Here is a 20727-nt window from a genome sequence, read left to right as displayed (position 1 = left end):
TTAGAATGTGAATAATGTTAGAAAAACTTCTGCCAACAGAAGAGTTTCGAGTGCAGCCTTTGCATTTTGATTTTTACATATTGAAGGTTATTAACTTGATCCGGTGTAGTTATGGCTTGTGTGGGAATTGTACCAAGTTGCGTAAGAAATCAGATCAATAGAAGCTGCTAGTATGTTGTACTATGGCAACTATTCTTGAACAATCAAACATTGTAGAAAAAATTCCACTATAGTAAGAGGTATTCCTGCAACTCCTAGAATGAGAGCAGTTGTTTGGGGTTTAAAAAATTATGATACAAAATGTTTTGATTGGGGGAATAAAACATCCTCATCTGTTATATCAGGTTGAGGTACCAAAAATTGCAGTCTGATAGATTCAGCTGAAGGTAACGTTTAAACTACCTGTGATTTCCACAGCCAAAGAACATTCTGTGGCTACTGTCAAGAATCCAGTACTCTCTGACCAAGTTGCTTTAGTTATTGCACATGAGGAGGGTTTAGTCTGCTAATACCAGTTTATTCATCTGAAGATGTTTGCTATTACAGGGGTCTTGGCTTAGCAGAGTAATAGAGCAATATACTGAAATTGCAATGCAAGCACATGTCACAGTCTGTTTGGATCTCTCAAATTTGCAGGTTGGCATACTCGTAAATTAAACATTATTTTCTGAGCTCAATAGTAAAGAAAACAAACACATCAAACAAGGGCTCAATCCCCTTTGTACAGACTAGTCTAACATGTGAATTCACTAATTCATCCCTTAATTCATAAGGTTTTTAAGTCACGAGTTCTCCAATTCATAACTCGCAACTCGTATCTCACACTCCTGTGAGCAAAATAGTTGCCTAACTGACGGAGAGAGTGCTTGTCCTTCCTCCTTCATCATGGTGCAGACCTCCCCTGTATCACACCGGGAAGCACAGAAGCCCCAGCAGTCTGGATACATTTCAAAAGTTTTTTGGATAAGCTGATGTATTTATACCTTTCAGCTTGGAAGTTTGGTCTATACTATTTCTATAAGTTAGTGAATTCTGAAGGAACTGCCAGACAATCAAGGTGCAAGGATTATAGCTGCAGGAGACAGCAAGCTGCAGGTGATAATGGCTGCATAATGACCTTTAGCCCTTCTGTCCATCACGTCCTGCCTATATGCTGCTCCTGCCTTGACCTAATCGCACTATTCCCAACATACACCCGGCGTTAGCATGAGCTGTGTGTTAGACAAAATCTGAGCAGGACTTGGTGAACAGTCACAGCACGGTAGAGTAATTGTAGTATACAGTTAGATCACGGTACAAACATGATTCCTGTTACCAGTCTGTATACACGTACCCATCATAACACTGGGTGTCCTCAGTTATGGGAAGGGAAGGATTATGTGGGTTAAAGCCAGCTCAAGCCTGTTCCACTGTTGAAAGTTCGTTTTGCTGGTTGCTTAGTTTTTATCTGTGTTCAGTTGAGCCAACACTTCCCTCCTGCTCTTCTGGCTAGCACAGGAATGCATTCATACATCTTGATTAAGTAAGGCCACTTACACAACCAATTGATCCACTCAACTGATACAGCCATTTATGAAAAACGAAGGCCACCCTCTGCCCCTCCCTGTGTTGAGATAAGTTCAGCTTTCTTTACAACAGCTGTAGTCACTCCCTGTATTCTTCCCTAAACTTCATGAGCATAGTACTCATCTCCTCTGAATCTTCTTTCACTGTAGCAAGCTGTTGATCAGTCACACTAGCAGATTGCCAGGATTCAAATACACTTGCAAAACTCTTGAATTGTAGAGCAGTTCAGGTCAGCTGCTGGAAGCATTTTTCAGCCTGATAAGTTGTTCTTAAGAGGGGAGTAGAAAATTTCAAACCCAGCTGTGTGGAATTATATTATGGAGCAAATCCCAGTTCAGGTCTTGTCCCCAGTGCTTCCTCTGCTTAGAGTTTTGTCTCGTGGTTTGAGTGGACACTGTTTTGAAAGGGAATATTTGTGATGTGTGATACTGCTGTTCATAAGAAAGAAGATCAGAATCAAAACAATAGACTTGTGCTTTTTTTTTTGGTAGATGACTCTATATTCCATTTTCAATCACCCTTGTCTGAAGAGAAGATTTTAGCCAGCACTGTTTGCTGTGTCTCTTTTACTCTGTGAGAGGGGTTATACTCTTTCTTTTTTTTTTTTCCTGGGCCCAAACATGTAGCCTATGAAGTCTTTGTTCCTTTTCACTGCCTAAAGATGTGCAGTAGAAGTGAGAGGAGAAATTTCCGTTCCCTTGATTGCTTCTCTTGAAATATTTGAACAGAGTTATCTTTTAATATGCTTGGTATTACCAAATAAGAATAGTCACTTGCAAGCTGTAGTTAGTTGTCATGGGCCAGGGGAAAAAAAATGCTCTTACGCTTGATTGTGGTCAAAATTTTGTATTGCAGTTTTACGTATTGCTCATTACAAGGAGCCACATATTCCCCTCAGTTATAGACATTCAGATGTTTATTTCTTTGCAAAGGGCAGCACCTTGCAAAATACAATGTCTTTTATTTTCATAATAAAAAAATGGCTAAAAACAGTAAAGAAGGTGCTCTTTATTTTCTCGGAGACTAAGGCAAGAACATTTACACAGCCCCATCATGCTTCTATTAACTACACACTAGAAATAAACTTCTGGTGCTTTGTTGCTTAATCAAAAAACACAGGTTTGCTGTTCAAAGTGTCACTAAGTCCTGTCAGTCTAGGAAAGAGCTGTGTTCCATCTTGAGACAGAGCTTGAAACAATCTAGCTGTAAAAAGAAGGTTATTTCAACTTTTAAAAAAGGGTCTGACCAAAATCTGTCCAACTCTTCTATATAACCTCTAGTACTGATCCAGGATGATTGCATATTTGAGTGGTGTTTGCTGCAGTGTTAATGGCCTTGGAATACCTTTTTTTCTCCTGATACTAATAACAAGACTTTGGATGGACAGTGAGAAGGTAGTTGAATTCAAGTTTAATACTATACCCCTGGTACTGACCAGATAGGATAGATTAGCAGGTTGTTTCTGAAGGACAGTTAATTTTTTGTTTAGCTCCATTCTTTTGCCATTGCTACATGTTCATACTAAAAATCAGGCTCTTTGACATTTGTTCTTTCCCTGTCCAGCTCTAATGCTGTTGCTGTGTTAAAATAACAAAATCCTAAATTATTAGGGTAGTGTTCTATAACTTTGTAAAACAAAATGCATGTCTTTGCTGGGTATAAAGTTAATACCTAAAAGTTTGCTCTTCTGCAGAGCTTCTCAAGCTTGCAGTGTTTTTTCGCCTTCTTCATGTGATGTTGGTATTCAGACCGACAGAGTTTCCAATGCCATGTGATGCCATCTGACATGACGTTCTGTTTGTGGAATATTCTTTGGTCTGGCGTTTTGACTTTCTCCTCAGGTTTTTGAAACGGAAGTGAACGTTTCCCCTAAGACGATAGAAGTCTAATTACTGGTAATCTCTATTTGTTGCAGTAAATTTAATGACACATAGTATCTTCCAGTGAAATAAGAAAAATAATTGGAATAAAACATTCTGTACTATTCAATTCAATGTCCAAATGCTTTTAAACTTCGAAACCTAAAACTTAATTTCCTGTTCTCGTTACCAGTTTAGTTGATTAAATTTGAAAATGACTAAGACTGGAGCAGTAAATTATTTGTAGCAAAGATGTGTAATGATGACTTATACCCATACTCATAGTGGGAAAATTCCTTCTCTCCAGGCTACCAGTTCTCAGTATTGATCCATTAAAATTCTGAGAAGATTTTTTTAAAAACTCTACATTTTAGCAAATTTTAGCAAAATAGCTTGGGCCACTGATAGCAGATGATGTGTGACAACAGTCTGTCAGAGCTTATTTACTTAATAAAAGCAGAAAAAGTCAGATACTAGAGCAACACAGAAAAAAACCAAAACAGTAGTATTGGGATAACAGACATCTGGAAAAACAGCTAATTTCATAAACAAGTATCCTGTACTATAAACAAGGATACAGTCTAGAGATTTGTCATAGTAAATGCACGTGGGGATTATTTAATGAAGTGCATTTTTATAGTTTGTCATGTCCAAATGGTTCCACGTCCTTGGTACCTTAGTGCACTGTAACTGAATGGCATCATGTAACGCAGTGGAAGGAATAGAGGTGACAGAAAGAGAGCATTAGGAATAAGAATGAACAGAAAATTATGGCAGTACTGGAAGACCAAGAGAAATTACATGAGATGATGATATAAACATGTAACAGATACACTCAGTGGATTAAGTGAATCACATCCTATGATAAATGAGAAAAATGGAAGCTGAGTTAGGATAATCTGTACATAGGGAAGATTAAGGGGAGGGGAGTAATACTACGATCTTGGACTATGGCAGTTGTCAGTCTAGCTTAATATCCTGTTTTTATTGGTTACATTTTGTTCTGGTTTTTTCTTTGTAAATATCTTGCAACTATGCTGTGTAAATTAGACGTCTTTGTAATCCAAGCAAATAATGAAAGTTTAAAAATAAAAACAAACCTTCGCCTATTTTACAGCAACATTACAATTGAAGGAGGAGCACAGTGACACGCAGGAATGGGAACAAAAGTGGTGAACAACAGAACTGGAAACACTCGACAAGAGTAACACTGCCAAATATTTTATATTGTGAAAGGACAGCCAGATTCTTCATCACTGAAATTAAATGTATTTCAAGTAGTCTGGGTCATCTGTCTCGCAAAAACTCCAAAGATTTTTTGGAGATTTTTACAAGCAACGAATACTCAAATTCTGCCATTAGCTAAGCAATACTTCTCTCATTTTCAGGAAAAACAATGACAAAAAGCTAGAGCGTGATCTTAATATACTGGTGTGATTGGGAATAATCTGTTTATGGTCTTCTGATTATGCAATGGAGTAGGAAATTTAGTCTAGAGAGATGGTGTGTTAGATGGGGCTTCTTTAGCTCAAGCTGATGTTAATTTTATGATGTGTAGTTGTGTATGTCCTTGGGAGAAACACCAAAAAGCAGGTGTAACTGCCTCTGCATCACAGTTCTCCCTTATTTCCTTCTTGTTTTGGAGCATGAGTGTAGTAGTTGCAATCCAGCCTACTTGATGGGGGGAAGTATTAGCCAGACAGCTCTTCTCACTTCCTTTGGACAGGAGACCTAACAGTGCCAGTAAATTCAAAAGTGTCAACCATCAGGCTTGGCCTTGAATAAATTAGAAACATACATTTCCAGTGTCCACTGAAAATACTGCTTTGTGACAAACACTTAAGCTTATCTCTGCATGCTTGTATCAAATAGTACCCATCCACCATGAAACCAATTGTACTGACAATATTTGTTTTCAGAAAGGAAGACTAAAATGTTAGAGGTTTCCTCTCTCCATTTATGAAAGAAGTTTTTGAAGTTTTCCTGATTGTTATTAATACCAGGAATCTGGTAATCCCTCTTCTTTCCAAATTTTTTTTTATTCGGCTGTCAACTCAGATAACAAATTTTCGGTAAGGAGTAAATAAATGTGAAACAATATTTAATTTCCTCTGTTTACTTAAATATTAACTTCTTTATTCTTAGCTCATTTTTTTCTTCCCATCAGTTGGAACTCAAACGTATGCCCATTAGCTTCCGGGTGTCGATTAATTTTTTTTTTGTAGTGGTAGTTAGCCACATTACATGAAAGTGAGACCTTACTGTGTAAGGCATTATATAAATTAATAGTAGATATTTCCTTTTTCAAAGAGTTTAAAATCTAATTAGATTAAGCAAATTAAAGGCTGTAAGGAAAATGGATGCAGATACATACCAACATTGAAATATACCCACAGGTTGCGTTGCGAATGCACAAGGGAAGGCCCCTGGCCTTGGGAGTTTACAGTCTCATTAAGGAAAATGGCAAAACTTTTTAGATTTTTGACCTGAGATGTTAAACGACAAGAAGTCTTTACTGAGAAAGATGTTTTTTGTTTCTGGCAATGCTATTTTTTTGGTACTTGCTGTGAGCATCATCTTTACCATGAAATGACATTACAACATTCTGTGCTTTAAGGGAGTAGTAGTTTTGATTTGGCTACTGTTACAATATGACTGTTGGTTGAAATATACTTCTACCTTGGAGGCATATATTTGAATTGGTTGGTTTGTTTTACATGGGGAAAGGAGGTTTCTGATGGCATAAATATTTTGGGGTTGGGGATTTTTTTTTTTTTTAATGCCTGGCTTCTGACTTCCATCCAGAATGCAGACCAGTTAGCCTTTCCAGAGTATCAATCTTTATTCTCTGTTTCATTTTTAGTCTTAATATCCGTGAAGGAGCCTTCTGAGGCCAATATGGAAAAACTTTGCCCTGTTCTTTCAGAGGAGACTTCTTCACAAGGGTCCATACGTGGTCCAAGAGAAATTAATGAAACCACAGCATCTGAATTAGCTTTACCCGATGAAAAAGTAACTCAAATAGAAAACATACTTGATCTCTGGAGTGGAAGTCTTAAGGTATTTATTTTGTATGGAATCCTTAAAAATCCTTCTCTTTAAACTGGAGAGGTATGGATTTGATGGATGGACCGTCCAGTGAGTGAGGAATTGGTCTGGATGCATCCAGAGGGTAGTGGTCAACGGCTCAATGTCCAGATGGAGATCGGTGACAAGTGGTGTCCCGCAGAGGTCCGTATTGGAACTGGTACTGTTTAATATCTTCATCAACGACATAAACAGTGGGATCGAGTGCACCCTCAGCAAGTTTGCAGATGACTCCAAGCTGAGTGGTGCGGTCGACACACCTGAGGGACGGGATGCCATCCAGAGGGACCTGGACAAGCTCGAGAAGTGGGCCTGTGTGAATCTCATGAGGTTCAACAAGGCCAAGGGCAGGGTCCTGCACCTGGGTCGGGGCAACCCCCGGTACCAATACAGGCTGGGGGATGAAGGGATTGAGAGCAGCCCTGACGAGAAGGATTTGGGGGTACCAGTGGACGAAAAGCTGGACATGAGCCGGCAATGTGCACTCGCAGCCCAGAAGGCCAACCATATCCTGGGCTGCATTAAAAGAAGCGTGGCCAGCAGGTCGAGGGAGGTGATTCTGCCCCTCTACTCTGCTCTGGTGAGACCCCACCTGGAGTACTGTGTCCAGCTCTGGAGCCCTCAGCACAAGAAAGACATGGACCTGTTGGAGCAGGTCCAGAGGAGGGCCACAAAAATGATCAGGGGGATGGAACACCTCTCCTATGAGGAAAGGCTGAGAGAGTTGGGGTTATTCAGCCTGGAGAAGAGAAGGCTTCGAGAAGACCTTATTGCAGCCTTTCAGTACTTAAAGGGGGCTTATAAGAAAGATGGGGACAAACTTTTTAGCAGGACCTGTTGTGACAGGACAAGAGGGAGTGGTTTTAAACTAAAAGAGGATAGATTTAGACTAGATATAAGGAAGAAACTTTTTTACAATGAGGGTGGTGAAACAATGCAAACAGGTTGCCCAGAGAGGCGGTAAATACCCCATCCCTGGAAACGTTCAAGGTTGGATGGGGTCCTGAGCGACCTGATCTAGTTGAAGATGTCCCTGCCCATGGCAGGGGGGTTGGACTAGATGACCCTTAAAGGTCCCTTCCAACCTAAACTATTCTATGATTCTATATACAGATGTCAGTGTGTTGTAGAATAAATGAGAGTGCAGGAAAGGTTGCAGTGTGATTGCACTGGTGATTTTCTTATTGATTGTTGTTGTTGCATATTGCATATAACCACTAGAATATCTTGTTTCAAGAACTTTGGAATAGCTTTCTCCATTAGGGATGTTTGGTTATTATCATTTAGTATAGTTCATTATATCTGGTAATGTTTATAGATACAAACAGCCTGCGTAATGAAGGCATCACTGTAAATATTCATGTCTCCTTAATTGCTAAGTGTTTTAAGATTAAAAGATTAGGGAGGAGGGAATAATTTTACTAATTACACTACTGCCATCCCTTTAACTTTTCAGACAAATGTTCTGACTGAATTGAGAAAATGGAAGCTTAGTTTGATCGAACATCACAAGCTTCAAATGAAACAAGAAAAAGAGAAACATGCTGCGCATGTGAGGCAATTGAGCAATGAGATGGAAAACCTGAAGGAGTTGCTACATACTTATGAAATTTCTATTGGCAGAAAAGATGAGGTAGTAGTTCAATTTCATAATTCAACAGTTTCTCTCTTTTTAAAAATATCCACACTGAATTTTTGGGTCTATCTTCTTGAATAACAAAATTCTTCTTGCAGCAAGTAACATAACGAAGTAAATAATATATTTAGACTGTATTGTAGAAGAAGAATAATTGTTGCTAATAATGTTGTCCATACTAATAATAGAAATCTGACGTTTTGTATGTACATATTTTGCATTGTTTGCTTCTTAAATCTAGGATCTGTTGTTATTCCTTATTTGTTGGTCACAGTGGCTTAGAGTCTGTTAACTCTTACACTTTAAAAGCCTTTAATTTTTCAGTGATTGGATTGATTTTCTTGAATTTTAAATGAGCATCAGTCTCCTAAATGTTAAAGAGTCTCTACTTTAGGATTCTTAGGAATTGTACATATGTACAAATTGTTAGGTTTGTACTTTTGAAGTCTCTGAGTTATACTTTTCTGCTATTTTTTTCTGCTATTAACAAGTTCAAAATTAACTAGAATTGTGGAAATGGATATAAAATTTCGGCAGCCCTGCAATCACATAATGTAATTGATTCCTTTTACGGCTATCCTGAATTTTTAACCTTCTACTTGAGAACACTTAATGGAGTTTGAGTTTTTAATTCCTATTTACCTGTTTTTTTAAAAATGCCCATTAAGGGAGTTGAAATATGGAGGAGGAGGATGTTCTGTGTCCATCTGGAAAACAATCTAATCTTACAGGCCAAGTAAATATAAATGTTGTAACATCACAAGAACAAGATTAGTATAATATCATTTAACTAGAACAAATGTGCAGAACCACAGTTATTTCCGTGTATACCATTCAAACATATCTAGTTCTGTTGGACATCATTGTATGTCACTCATGTGTAATGCACCATAATTCTTGATGATACTTTGAAAGCAGTATTTTTTTTCTCCTACCAAAGAAATTATTTCTTCAGCCAGTTTTATGGTTCTGTTTCCAAAAAAAATTGTTTTCAATAGAAAATTATTTGACTTAACAGTAGGTGGCTGTGCTTCCATGTATCACACCATATTTATCAAAACTGCTGTATTCTGACATGGGCATAACACAAAGTCAATCAGCCTCCCAAATATTATGAATACCGTAGATTCTTGTTTTCACACTGGAAATCTCACAAGTGTTTTTTAATAGCAAAAATATACTAATTAACAAACATGGATTTAGACTAAGACTTCTAGTGTGTATTAACAGGTACGCAGCATCTACAGTTGATATTTTATTTAGTATATGACACTTTTTCAACAAAAGTAATTAATTATTATATTAATTTCCTTTACTTTCTATTTTCTTATTGATTTGTTGACGATTTGTGCAGATTTGCTTCTAATTTTAGATAAATCCGTTGTTATTTATACAGCTGAGACTATTCAGTTATTTTGAAACTAAAAAGTTAATTAGTCACATATAAGCAGAGAAAAGTAGCTTTTATTAGATTTATTAAAATACAGTAAATTATGAAGAACTCAAAAACATAGAGATGGATCAGCATTAAATTACTTCAGATGTGTCAAATTGACCTTTATTTGTCTCTGACTTCGATATTTTGAACACCTTAAAGAAACCAAGCTTTTGCCTAGTAATAGTTCATTAAACATTCTCAAGATTGACTGAAATTATTTGTATGAAACTCTGTACTGAAATAAATAGGAGTTTTGTACTATTTCCTAGATAACCTTGTTGATTTAAGGATAAATCTAATTTCAAGTATCATTCATTTCATTAATGTATGTTCGATAATTATTGCATATAACATAGGCAGTATAACATATTAACATACGTTAGCATGTAACACCATAAAATACTGTTCTTCACAATCTTTATGCAGTAGTTAAAATAACTTTAAGTTATTCCCAAGAGTCCCAATATTTGTCACTATTGCCTGTTGGAGTTGCTCAATTACGACTGATGGCAGAATCTAACTTAAGAAGTTAGGGAAAAATATAGAGAAATACTCATGGATTTGGTGTACCAAATTTGCATCATGCCTGGTCTAATTTTTAATCTGGGAACCTCAGCTGTTTCTGTATACTAATTAAAACATATTTCGAGGTTGATGGTAAAAATCCCTGGTTGCATTCTCTGTCCAGCAGGCCACCTTGCCTTTCAAATGCTATAGGCCTGTATGATGTCTTCCATGAGATTTTTTTAAAGGGAGTAACAATTCTTAATCAAATTTTTCTACTTCTTAGCAACTCCTTAGCTTGTTTATTCTGTTCAGAAAATTGAATAAGCTTTCTGCAGATAAATCGTTTCTTTACACTTCAGTTAATTAATAATGCACTAAAGCAAACTTTTAATATAAATGTTCCTGATTTATCAAAATTGTCTTTGCAAATAAGTGATTATTCTGATCTTATGCTACAGTAACATTTGATTATTAGAAAGTAGCACAGAAGCCTGCAGATGTAGGATGAAATAACAATTCAGTTGAACTTTTCTTAAAACTACGCAGTGAAAGTGTTTACGTGCCGCAGCCTGAGTGTTGAAGCCACAGGAATTTTACTCCTGATTTGAACTCTGATTATTGTTTCCTGCTTGATTAGACTAAGGGGAAGATTTAGTAGAAAGCATCTGTTGAAAGCAAATGCTTTAGTTGAAAAATAACTGATGCATAAAGTACATTCTATTTGACTTTACAAAGATCATAGCTATTGAAATAGTGTTAATAAATATTTTTGCAGGTGATTACTAACTTGACACAAGCATTAGAGAGGCAAAAGGAGAGAGTAGAGTTGATGAGAAAGTTTACACTGTGGCGGATTCAGCATGTTAAAGCCAAACAAGAGGTATGTGCACAAAATAAAATGTGATGCCAGTGAAGCCTCTGAACTCAAAAGGATCACAGTTGCTGCAGTTTCAGCTACAATTTGAAGAAATGACAGTGTTTCTATTTTGATGTGTTTGACAATGTGAAATAACAGTTTGAAAACATCAATTCTAAAAAGAACGCTGCTGTCGGAAAACTCTCTGGGATGGGGAAAAAATCAAACCTGTACTTGTCTTATATTGCTCCAATTACTGTGATCAGCTCACAGCAAATCACCATGGTTTACAGTATCTGCATTTTGAAGTAGGCACCAAGGGAATCTCTATCTAAATTTCAAACACATTATGTTTGAACAGTGATATGATACAGTATCACATTTTCCCACAAGCCACTTTCACAATTAAAACTTCAGCTGCCTGCTTTTCTCACCTTGCCAAAACTTGAAGTAGCTAAGAGGTAGTTGCCCACAAAATGTTTGGCATTACGTTAGCCATCTAACAGTAAACAGTCTACTAAGTGAAGTATGACAGAAAAGAAGGATCCCACCTCAAGACTGCAAATCTAGGCTGTTAAAAAGGAGAAGCTGTATTCAGGGCCTTTGTTCATTGGTACAGATTCTCGGCTAGACTCAAGTTCATTGACGCTATCCAAAATTCTGCTGAATTGCGGGGAGGTTTAGCCTTTTCTCTTTTCCTTCCTTCCCATCTTAGAATTTACTAATAATTTGGAGTCTGTTTTTTACTCAGCTCTTTTTATTTTTTCTAATTAATTTCTGAAATACTGAAAAAATACTGAAATACCTTGTCTGGTGACTATTTTGAAATACTGTAGAATAATAGAATTGTCTTAAAGGACTTTTTAAAGCATCCTGAAGTCTAAATTTATTAAAAAGATAGGTGTTTTATGCTAATCATCTGCAAACTTTGTGACTGCAGGTTTTATATGGTTTCTGCAGTGAATCAAAATGTGCCACAAACCCACTAAATGGCTTCACACATGCATGGTTATACCATATATGCGAGGTTGTTGTTTAAGTGTCATTAAGTTAAGAGTAAAAACACAGTTTTGTGTAACCTAGGAGTTTGCAAATCTGGTTTCTCGTACTGGGGACAGTAACGCTCCATGACGTGTGCAGGAAGAAACACCGAGTTGCTCATGCTATGTTGCGTATCACTTTACTGTGGCACGTATAACTCAGTTTAGGCGTTCATACTGTGGTCTACGTAATAAGTTGTAAAACAATCATCCACACTCTTTTGAGTACTTAAATGTCTAGGAAACCTGAACTTGCGTATGATGTGGTTATATTTGTTTCCTAAGGAATATGCAAATAGAATAGCAGACAGACAATTCCGGACAGCTTTGATGAAGAAAGTGTGGGCGGCATGGCGCTCTCTTAGTGAAGAAAAATGGAAAGAAAAAGTAGCAAAAGCCTGTCAGTTAAGGGCAGAAGATGTCTGTGTTCAGCTCACCAATGATTATGAAGCCAAAATTGCAGAGGTAAAATTTCATTTCTCTCCTTCACTCCCACACCTCCTATCCCTCCAAAGTATCTCTTTCTCAGCAACTTGAAAAACATGAGGACTTCCCAGCAGAACAGAGCTCCCAAGTACACAAGAAGATCTGAGGAGATCTAAGATCTCCACTATGGTTTCTAGATGTGATTTTTGTTTTTTTCCCCTCTGCGTCTGATGTAAAAATGTTGCTGATCTACATGCACAGGTGAAGTAATTCAGTCTCTTCCTGAATGAGACAAATCTCTATTTGCCCACCAATAGGGATGGTATTTGTTTTCTAAGAGCACACTGTTAATAATGGCTATGCATTTTGCAGTCTTACTGAAGAAGACAATGGAAATAGAAGACCATTATTATTATGAATAATCATGATGACTACAATATTTTTTCCTATAAGAGCTATTCTGTTAAAGGCTGAATTTAAGTTTGGTTTTGTCTTCAACTTGCCAATTAAGCTTGTTAAAGAATTTTCAGAGCTTAAGGTGAAGTTGAGTTATCAATGTATGCATTGGTGCATGGTAAGTAAGTAAAGTTTTAAAATACACATTTTAAAAGCTTTGTATTTTAATGAGAAATTAAACCCAGAATTTTAAGAACAGCTTACCAAATGTGGCTTACCAGCACAAAAACAGTAAGTAGTGAATTACAAAGGTAATTTGGTCTGTCTTTTCTCAGCATTTTTAGTTTTTTACAGTGGCTGGAAAAGAGAGATTGCGGATGGCAGTTCACCCTATGCTTAAATAGTTTTCTGGGAACACTTATTCTTCTGTTGAGCGAATCCATGTTCCTGCGGAAATCTAGCTTGTGCCAGATGCCTAACTTCTAAAAGACAGAAATTAGCAAGATAAATTTCTGCTTACCTGGTTAGGTAGGGTCTGACAGTCCTTCCTAGTGCACTTTTGTCCTTGGTGTGCTCTAGTACAAATAATGTGCTGTAGTACAAAGAAATGACAAGTAGCTGTTCATCTCTGGTGAACCAGAGATTTTAAATGAAGCAGAGATTTTGAAGTGAAAATGCGTGTCTTTGTAAACGTAATAAGTGACTTTTAAAGCTAATTAAGGAATATGTTCGTAGTTTGCGTTCAGAAGTACAAGACAGCTGTTTCCTTATTCTCTTTTGTAGTTAACTGCTACTTTGGAACAGACAAAAGCCGAGATTCTGCGACTGCACAGTGAAAGAGAACAGTATGAAGACACCATGAAGAAAGCCTTTATGCGTGGTGTATGTGCTTTGAATCTGGAAGCAATGACGATGTTTCAGGGCAAGGACAGTAGGACAGATTCTGGTCGGTGTAAAAAACAGCTCTAATCTGATAGTGTGTGGGGGTTTTTGTTGGGTGTGTGTGTTTGGGGTTTTTTGTTTGTTTGTTTTAAAGGATTCTACCTTTTCTCTTTTTTTTTAAAATTTAGTATGAGGATTTGTGGCAATACAGAGTTTATCAAACTCTTACTGCTTTAAAAAGTCCTGTTGAATATGTTCAGAAATATTCTGATGCTGAACTTTGTACTGCTGTAGTTGCAAGGTGGAACATGTTCTCTTCATCCTGTCTTGCTGTGAGGGTGGTAACCTGCAACTGAAGGCGGAACCCGAAGCCAGGGATGGCAAAATTCTTAAAATAATGTGGAAGATTACGCAGAATTCTGTCAGAATCCAGGTTATGGGGGATTGAGGGGGAAATCCTGGAAAACCCTCCTCTGTTCTCTGGAATCTCGGAGTGCAATGCATCTGCCTTTCCCAGCTCTCCTTTCTTATTCTTGCCTTTTAATGCAAAAAGGGCAAGTAAATCTCCAGATTCTGTATTTAGCTGGATTTCTGTGCCAGAACAGGAAACACCAGTGTAATTATATCAGCAGCACTCTCTTAAAACTTGTGCAGCTACACAGGAAAGAGCTGCACACCCTTACTGATGTAATGAAATCACCCCCTCAGAGTGAAACAGTCTATAGCAGTAGGAGCATAATCATGCTGGTGCAGCAGTGTACATTAAAGAGAAAATAGCTGTGCCAGTAGAAGTGTCACAACTGTGTGTGTGGCTTAACAACCAGCTGTACTGGCAGCAGTTGTTAATGGCCTTAGACAAGTAACTTCCATTGCTAAGCTTAACAGTCTTATACCAGAAGTTTCTGAACTTCAGAGAAGTTCATCCCCAAAAATGTAGATGTGAAGAGGAAATAAAAACCTGAAGGTGTGAGAGGATACTTACCTTAGCAGCTGTGTGAGCCTGTTAAGCATATGCAGTATTTGTGCAGTTGCTTAGGGAACTGGAATATAACTTGTCTAAGTGCAGTAGCTGCGTGCTAGTAAAAACATAGAATCAGTATTTGGGGAAGGTCAAGAATGAATGATTTCTTGAAGATACTGAGTTTGGGAATGAAGTTACAGGGCATTGCCCAAGTACTTTATTTTTTATTTTGTTATAAAATAAGAACCACTCTCTCTTGAAGCTTTATCTTATGTTTGTTTGTTTATTGCTTTCCAAAAATATGCAACTGACATGTTGGGTAATGATGGGTAACTGAGTGGTGTGAAATAGGAAAGCATTATTTCTGTAAACCTGTAAAGAAGAGGGTAGGTAGGAAGAAAATGAAGATGACCAACCCCTGAGGTTCATGGACCAAACACTTTGCTTGATTTTTACTATGAAGCAGGAGCTGATACTCTTCACAGGCACAGTACCTAGAGATTTTGCTGTGCTGGACAACGCTGGGGTGCCTGTACCCAACTTTTTGGGTGTCCAGCATCATGCTTTTTAATTTTCTGTGGTCACTGTGGTCCTCATCAGGCTTCATAACATCTCTTCACAACATCTCTGTTGTCCTTGGTCCCGTGCCAGCCATCTTCCTCCACTGTCTCTCGTACCACCTCCTCCCCTGCCCCAGGCACACCATGTCTTTCTTGCTACAGCTGGATGGTGCTTTTAATGACGTTAGTTACATAATTATTTAATACGGTTGTACAACTGTTTATTGCATTCTTCCTGAGGTATAACAGAACAGTGATCAGGACATCAGCGGACTTCAAACATCAGATTAGATGATTATTGTGATTTTTTTCTAGTCTTGTAATCTGTGGACATTAAAACTTCCATGTACCAGCCAGTCAGTGATTTATATGAACACTGCAGTGCCACCTACTGTCACTAGAAATAAAAGCATAATTTGGTCCCTTTACAGATTTATTATTATTAGGTTATTATAATGTACATTTAATATACATGTAATGTACAAATAACATACATATAATATACACTATAATGTAGATTATTAATAGTGTGCAAGTATCACAACTTTAATGAGTCCATAACATTTGGAGTCAATGTTGATGGTCTCAAATCTAGCTGGCTGATTTACTGATAGATGATTTTTTAAAAATTATTATTATATTAAGATTATTTTTAACCTCTTTCTGTATTTAAAGGAACATTGAAGCCACACGAATTCATGACTTTTTACTTAAAAAAACCCTAACACTGCCTTTTTAAGTAACATAGATCAGATCTGATTGGTCTGTAACTATGTGTTGGTCCTGTCTATGCTTAAGCTTCATGTGTGTGTACATACATGTATATGTACAAAATGCATATTCTGGCATAATTTCGCTCTTGAAATCTTAGAGTATTGCACCAATTTTATTTTTCCTGCTCACTTCAAGAGAAAAACAAAAAAACCAAAAACCCACAACTACCACATGGTGTCACTCTAGACCCTGGAAATGAGCAAAGTTCCCTTGTCCTGGAACTGCTGCTAGCATCATCTGCTTCAGAAATAGGAGAGTAAATAAGAATACCTCTCTCTGCTTCCTTTAAGGAAGTTGCATTCTAAGGGAAAAGGCTGAAACTGCTTGGAAAAGATATTGGTCTTAGGTCTGCAGCTCTGACCTGCCCAGGATGTCTGCAATGCAAGACAAAAGAATCCTGGACAGATTTTGCATAAGCTCAGGCTTACCCAGCTGGTGGGGGAGACGAGGGCTGTAGCGTGCCCACAGATCATCCCAGCCCTACAGCCAGGATGCGGCCAGTGCCCAGCCATTGTATGTGGAGATGAGATGCTGCTGAGGATAATCTATGGCTCCTTGAAATTGCAGTATGTTCTCAGGAAAGTTAAAATAACATTTTATTTTACTGACAGTGAGCCCCCTTAAGGATCTTATGCCTTCGCAGAACTCCTCGCAAAAGTCTCTGTTTTGCTGCTCTTTGCCTGAACTGGATTTTGGCTCGTAGCATAAGAACAGCTTTTGCACACTGGATGTAGTGTTGGCAAGCAGTACAGAGAACCTCGGTTCTTTGCACTACAAGTATGTGACAAGTGCCACAGGGATGTTGAGGCGTAACACAGAAACAAGCCCCTTGGAAAATATTATTTCCAAGCATCTGAAAAGAAGGGTCAAATACAGGAATGTTTGTATATATACATCTATGAAGAATCCTTTTAATTAGATTATACAGAAATCCCAAATGAATAGTAAAATTTTTACTGTGACTTATCTCTTCTTTTCCCTTAGGGTTTGGTAGATTATGTGCTGATCCCATTACTTTGTGTTTCTAATAATAGATGTAGGAAGTAGGAGAAATGATAATGGTACCATTGTTGCAGGAAGGCTACCTCCTTCGCAATATAATCCCCCCTCACCACCACCTCCACCAGCAACTACTCTTCAGCTGGAAGACATGGTAAGCATGTAGCTGGAACAGAACTGTATTTGCTAGTGACAAAAATGAACTTCGTCGGTTGGAGGTTTTTAAAGATTAAATGCTATAGCTCATGAATTGAAGGAATTTGAAGACAGTCTAAGTGTAAAAAGAACATACCTAAGGGTATGTTCAGACTGCATTGTGTAAATGAAGTGACTGGGGCACAGCTGCTGTGACTTGCTATACTTCCACTAAGGTCTGTTTTTTATTTTAGTGAAAATGCGTTAAACTAATGAAGACAAGGTCACTATAATAAGCAGAATTTGCACTCTAAGGTTCTTTCTGGAAAAAAGCTGTTAAGAGTTTGTTGCAAAAAAACTGAACTTAATATAATCTGAAAAGAAGAAAAGCTGGCTTGACTTGAAGCTTCTTTTTTAGAAGTGTATAACTTTAGAAGTGTATAGATGCTGAGGGAACTCGGCTTGTCCTGTCATGTCAGCTTAGCCAGATCATTATCCAGTAGCTTGGATGTTCTGGACCTGCCCTGGAGTCAGGCTGAAGACATTGCCGCTGTAAAACAATTTCACAGTAGAGTACAGGTTAGAACAGAGAAGATGCGCTTGCCTGTCTTCCTGATTTTTTCATTCTAGTAGTATCAAATGTTATTCACACTGTTTCTACAATTTTTAGACAAGTATTTTTAAATTAGCTAGAAAACAGTAAAACTAGAGATAAAATATTTGCAAAGAAGTTAAATTTAGAGGGTTAATTGGAATAGTCAAAAAACTGACTATCTAAAGAGTAAAACTGTATTTTCTAGAAGGTTACACTCATTCTTTGTAAACTCTGGTTTCATTCACAGTTTTCTACCCACCTGGGTCATGCAAGCACTTCTCAGACCAGGTTAGATTCTGATTCTCCAGTAATTGTCACTAGCACAGCTGCAGGATCTGGTGTGGCGTCAACTCAAAAACTGGTAACATGCTAAAATTAACTTTCTTATTTTTTAAGGCATAATTATAACAAATATTAGTTTGGGTATTGTTATTTCCACATTTTTTCACAGCAACACAAGTATGTAGTTCAGAAAACTGCCTTAAAGTTTACATAGCTGTGTGAAGACACTAGCTTGGAAGTGCCCATTTATGTTAGGGGCAATTTTAAATTATTTTTGGAGGGAGGAGGGGGAAGTGTGACAAAACGAAGAATAGAAGAGTGCACGTAGACTTAAGTATAGTGCAACAGGAACAATTGGTGTTTCATATTATACCATTTTGTTCTGGAAAGAATATGCTTTGCTTCAGCATCCTGCTGTTTGAAATGTCTCTCTCATTCCCTCTTCTGTATTTGTTGCTAAACTGTCCTTTTTACTTTTCTCCACTGTCTTCTGCATTGCTCTCCTATCTTTTTCCCATCTGATACGGTTTGCTACCAGCAGTCAGAGAAAGATGCAGCAGTTTACTGCATGGAAGCATTTTTGTATCTCCCTGCTATGTCACTGCTAGAAAGACTGTACAGGGTGATGGAAGTGCCTGCAGCTGTCACAAATATGCAGCCAGTGAGCAAAGCTAAACTATCCATGCTGCTTGATTTTTGACAAATTAGCCTTACTCCCCTCAGGATAGAAATCACTTGCTCGAAACGCTGTCTTATACTTAGAGTGGAAAAAGATGGAATAAACCAGGTTGCAACTAGGTGGAACAAAGTCCCATATAACATAACTGGATTACCTGCAACATCCCATGTTCCGTTTAGGCACGTGGCTGATAAAACTAACCAGACATACTACAGCATTGTAAATATTATGTTTAGAATTTCTTACCAACTAATACTTCATTTATTTGTAGCCCATGGCGAAAGTAATAACATCTGCTCAACAGAAAGCAGGAAGAACAATCACTGCTCGAATCACGGGCCGAGCTGATATGGGACAAAAAGCCAGAATTTGTGGTAGTTTAGCAGTGATGGGAGTTGTTCCACCCATGAGTTCAGTCATTGTTGAAAAGCATCATCCAGTCACTCAGGTAAGTCAGAATTATGTTTGTAACAGTATTCTTACTACAAAACATCTGGTAGTAGTTTAAGAAAAAAGACCACTGTGAAGAGATATTAGACAAAGCTCTGACTTGAGTCTTGTTTAAAATAGTAAACAGTACTGTCTTTGGGCTGGGTAGAAGGCACTGGTGAGGTGAGGATGTAAATATTGCCATTTTAATCTATTGGTCTTGTTTCTGTAGTAATTATTTCACAGATATAGTAGTCTTGGCTGTCTCTTTCTTGGCCAGCTCTTCCATGAGTCTTCCTTTTTGTGGAAGGGGTCAGTTGGTACAGCAATGTTTGGTGTTTCACCATGCAACCACAGTTTTAAAGACAAGCTTCATAGTGTATAGCAGGAAGAGTGACTCAACCAGAGGTGTCAGAGAGAGAGAGATTAGACTGACAGGCTGAGCATAGCAAATTACTGGGGGAAAAAAGTAAAACCCTTGTCCAGAGGCAATCAAATTTGTCCAGCCTGCTGATTGTTGTATTTTGAGTCTTACTCCCTCCCCCCGCCATTTATCCTAAAGAAAACACTGAAATAAGTGCATTAATAGGGTATGAAACCAACATAAAAGACAACTATGAACAGTGGCCTAAATGGCCTGGGCAAATGCTACACTTTTAAACCAATCTGAGCAAAAAAAATGTTTTGACTGGAGGTATATGAAACAGTTGAAGATTTTTTTTTAATATTTTAACCTGTAAAGTAGGATCTGAGTTTCCTCTGTGCTATTGGAACTCCAGTTTCTCTTCAGTGATACTGCCAGAACAAGCAGAGATACATCGGGTCCTTTAATTTGAGCTGGAGAATACTGGTAACTCTCTGTGTGAGGGATGTTCTGCTTTCACTCATTTCCTGCAGTGAATCAGAGCCCTGTGGCAGGCTGCACACAGCTTTCAAGAATTTGGGCTCCTAAACAGAAATTTGTGTTTAAATTGAATGTCCTTAAGGGGTTAGAGGTTTGGTGTGAGACTTTTTTCATTAAGAACAATTTCTAGATTCAGATTGTGTGACTAGTGTGCCAAATAAAGTACTTGAATAGTGTACCAAAACCTGACTTCTAAAAATCTAATAAATGTGACAATCCCAGAGATACATTCCGTATACTCTTTCTGCAAATAAAAGCCTAAGTGGAAGTCAATCAGATTGAAGTATTTCTCTTTAATTAATCTGACAGGGGAGAGAGTTTACCTTGATTAAAAGCAGAATGACTACTACTTATTGCAGTAAGGTGGCTATTTTTGAGGGGAGAAAATTCATTGTTGTTAAATAAATGCAAACCTTTTCCTTTCAGAGACCAGAGATCTTTCAGAGACTTCCTCATAGCAAATACTGAACTTCAAAAGGAATGATGGCATGATTAAATTAGCACTACAGAGGAAAATTCTAAACAATTTGGTAAAAAAACAAACAAACCAACCCTGAAATAAGATTGAGGTGATAAAAGCTCAGGGCATCTAGTTAATTGGATGTTTAGCACTTTATGTTCTAAAAAGTATATTACAGATAAGGAAGGAAAAAAATTACTCATTCTCTTAAAGTAATCCCTTTTTTTTTTTTGAGAAGTGTATTTCAGTTTGCTGG

General features: G+C 37.6%; 1 protein-coding gene across 7 annotated transcripts in view; it reads left to right on the top strand.

Moving 5' to 3' along the window:
* Positions 1-20727, top strand: part of POC5 (POC5 centriolar protein) — a 30213-nt gene that overhangs the window by 8945 nt on the left and 541 nt on the right. For 2 of the 7 annotated variants that reach the window (XM_075136767.1, XM_075136768.1), the window contains 8 exons: positions 6289-6485; positions 7969-8145; positions 10869-10973; positions 12275-12454; positions 13595-13757; positions 17023-17141; positions 17965-18078; positions 18950-19126. In XM_075136767.1, coding sequence (XP_074992868.1) covers positions 6289-6485; positions 7969-8145; positions 10869-10973; positions 12275-12454; positions 13595-13757; positions 17023-17141; positions 17965-18078; positions 18950-19126 — 1232 coding nt within the window. Of the gene's footprint in view, positions 1-3412; positions 3462-4542; positions 4630-5337; positions 5436-6288; positions 6486-7968; positions 8146-10868; positions 10974-12274; positions 12455-13594; positions 13758-17022; positions 17142-17964; positions 18079-18949; positions 19127-20727 lie in introns of those variants that run through there. The other 5 variants (XM_075136772.1, XM_075136774.1, XM_075136770.1 and 2 more) reach the window with 5 other exon arrangements.

Source organism: Calonectris borealis, chromosome Z (genome assembly GCF_964195595.1).
Source record: "Calonectris borealis chromosome Z, bCalBor7.hap1.2, whole genome shotgun sequence".
NCBI classification, from domain to species: domain Eukaryota; kingdom Metazoa; phylum Chordata; class Aves; order Procellariiformes; family Procellariidae; genus Calonectris; species Calonectris borealis.
Note: the sequence above shows the minus strand (reverse complement) of the source record. Positions and strands in the feature narration are given on the sequence as shown.